Source organism: Halyomorpha halys, unplaced genomic scaffold (genome assembly GCF_000696795.3).
Source record: "Halyomorpha halys isolate HHAL.00 unplaced genomic scaffold, Hhal_1.1 Scaffold100.1, whole genome shotgun sequence".
Classification (NCBI taxonomy): Eukaryota; Metazoa; Arthropoda; class Insecta; order Hemiptera; family Pentatomidae; genus Halyomorpha; species Halyomorpha halys.
The window spans coordinates 1,497,235-1,500,132 of NW_027112088.1; the positions used below are offsets into that span (position 1 = coordinate 1,497,235).

At 27.3% G+C, this 2,898-nt stretch overlaps 1 protein-coding gene across 1 annotated transcript in view; it reads right to left on the reverse strand.

Moving 5' to 3' along the window:
• Window positions 1-2,696, reverse strand: part of LOC106677502 (phospholysine phosphohistidine inorganic pyrophosphate phosphatase) — a 6,313-nt gene extending 3,617 nt beyond the window's left edge. The window contains exons 1-4 of the mRNA XM_014415478.2: window positions 2,346-2,696; window positions 2,067-2,256; window positions 452-603; window positions 194-350 (exon numbers count right to left, since the gene is read on the reverse strand). Coding sequence (XP_014270964.1) covers window positions 194-350; window positions 452-603; window positions 2,067-2,256; window positions 2,346-2,497 — 651 coding nt within the window. The 5' untranslated portion in view covers window positions 2,498-2,696. The remainder of the gene's footprint in view (window positions 1-193; window positions 351-451; window positions 604-2,066; window positions 2,257-2,345) is intronic.
• Window positions 2,697-2,898: the final 202 nt, after the last annotated feature.

Below are 2,898 nucleotides of genomic sequence, written 5' to 3' on the forward strand. Positions count from 1 at the left end.
TAATATAATATTTAAGCAAAAATAATAAATGAATTCTTAACTAAAACAACTTATATAATATATATATTTTTAATCTACTTTTAAACACTTATTCACTATGCATTATGATATGGAGATTTAAGTGTTCCTTATCTTATCTATATGGAAATTTAATTCTTAACAAACAACATTATACAATAGAGAATCCAATTACCTCGTTAGGTTGTAATTTAAGTTCACTAACAGCATCCAAAAAGTATTGAGGGCTCGGTTTACCAACAACGATTGCCTTAACACCAGTAGCATATTCTATTGCTTTACAGAAAGGGCCTACATCCAGAGCAAGCCCATCATCATCTCGGAAATATTTTCTAAAAACAAGTTCTTCGTATTGATAATAAAGACAAAATATACTATATTCAAAATATTAAATGTTTCAGATGGCCAATAATAGAAAATATAATTTTCATACCCTTGGCCTAGTGAAAATAAGATGGGATTTTTCATGCCCATCAGTTTCCTAAAACATTCATTCAAAAATTTATAATGAAAACACTCGGCAGCATCACCCATTACAACACAATTAGGGTTTGAAGTATCAATATCACCAAAATCAGGAATCACCTACAGGAATCAAAAGCAGAATAGTCTGAGCACTACTAGTACAAATCATTTTGTCAATTATTATTATTTCTCACCACATTTGTTTAAAATTAATAAGTATTAAAACCTTCTAGGTATCTGAAATAATAATCGATATTAAAAATACTAATATTAGTAAAAAAAACAGGACAGCAAATTTTTGGTTTGAAATTTATATTTGATTAATTTATTAGCTGATTTAGGTAAGGCAATGAAAAGAATAGTTAAATTGCGGCAAAGTTTTATCAGGCCATCTAAGTTTAAATTTCACATAAAATTAAAAGTAATAATGGCACTTCAAGAAGTTCTCAATTAGTTAGGATTCATTAAATAATTTTCTTTATTTTAAAAATTAAATAAATAAAATCACCTCCCACCCTAATATAACAATAATAATGAAATACAATCAATATGATACCTAAATTTCTTGATACCATCCTTATATCGGGTATTTAATTTACCAGTCATATGTGACCCTGATCATGGCGATGTTAAAGATGCTGCATCTTTCTTTAGTAATTAAATTGATGGTAACACTGGCAAAACTTGAATAATTGTTTAACCCAGGTGTAATAATTAGTGGGATTAACAAAAAAAAAAAATTAAAATGACAAAATGAATAAGATTTTAAATTAAACTCTTAATTATATCATACTCTTATTAATGTAATATGAATTCATTTTATAATTTATAAATGAAAACTTAAAGATATATTCAGGAATAGGATAATATTAAGGGAATAACGAAAAGTTTAGTTAAAATCAGAAAATAGACAACAGAAATTTAACAAATTGACCAGGATTTTTAGATTTTAAAGCGTCAAAAATAGTAATATACTGTTTAAAGAGAACAGGACAGAAGCCTAATACTTGCAAACTTTTACCTAACAATGGAGTACCTAATAATCTTTGTAATTAAATGTTAAAATGTATTATTTCTAATCAAAATTTTGGCATCACCTACTCCAAAATTTGATCTTAATACTGATTATTTGCCATAATCACAACCTTATTGTCAGATATTACACTATGATTTAAAGATTGTTTTGGATAGGTTATAAATAATTGCTAAACAATTATTTCATTGATTTTTTTTTTTAGTTTCTCACCTCCCTTATTAATTTTTTTTTCTAACAGACAAAAACTAAGACACAATATTACTTGATTTATGTATTTGGGTATTGAATGTTTTGGGAACAATGCATCTCTCTCTTCATTACTGAATCTATCCCAGTCACAAGTTTTAAAATATAGAAACACTACAATGAAGCTTGGTCAATGACATAGTGGAAGTGGATAGTGTCATATACAGCTATTATATTGAATTTAAAACACAGAAATGTGTAGATATTTTATAATTTTTAATAGCACTATTTATTTATAAAATACATATTTTTAAAATTAATTTTTCCAGGTTTATAATGACAATATATAATGATATTTTACCTCAGGATGAATCATGAGAAAAGGTCTTAGGTTGTCCTTTTTCAAAATTTTAATAACTGCTGGAACAGGACAGATCAAGTCTTTCTCAGTAACTTCAAAACCCAACGTTTTCAAAGTACTCAAGATTGTTTTAATTGGACGTGAAGTTTCATTTGTAACTAGTCGAAAGGGTATCTTGGCTGATTGTAAACTATAAAAGTCATATGATACATGGATATTTGAAACAATAAATGTTTATGGATTAGGAAAATCTACACAGAAAAAATAAATAAAATTTACCTCTTCACTGCTTCAACAGAACCAGGTATAGATTGACTGCCATCCTTTAAAACACCAGAAATGTCTAACAAAATCCCCTTTATTGGGGCCTGGAGCAATTTCTCACATGCCATAATAGTTTTTTTTACAAAGGCTGTAATATTTTGAGACATTAAATTGTTATCAGAGCTTTGATACGTTCACAGAAGCTGGTTGGTCAATTTTTTAATATGAACAAAGTCCTCTACTTTTCATATTTATCAATGTTAATTGTAAATTACGTAATTTAAATTTGTCAACCAGGGGAGTACATACTTAAAGGCTTATAGAGCTTTATAATTAAACTTGAAGGATGGATAACAAATGAATCCATAGAGACTGAAAATAATAGGAGACCTTGAGGTATAAATAAATGGAGTGAAACGTTTAACTTTTTAAGAACAATGTGAAACACTATCTTTTAGAAGTGAAATATTTTATTTCAATATAAAGGAAATTTTAGAAATAGGAGTTTATAAGGTATCTTCAACAATCATATTTCCGCTATTTATCATATTATGCAAGGCTACTTAGT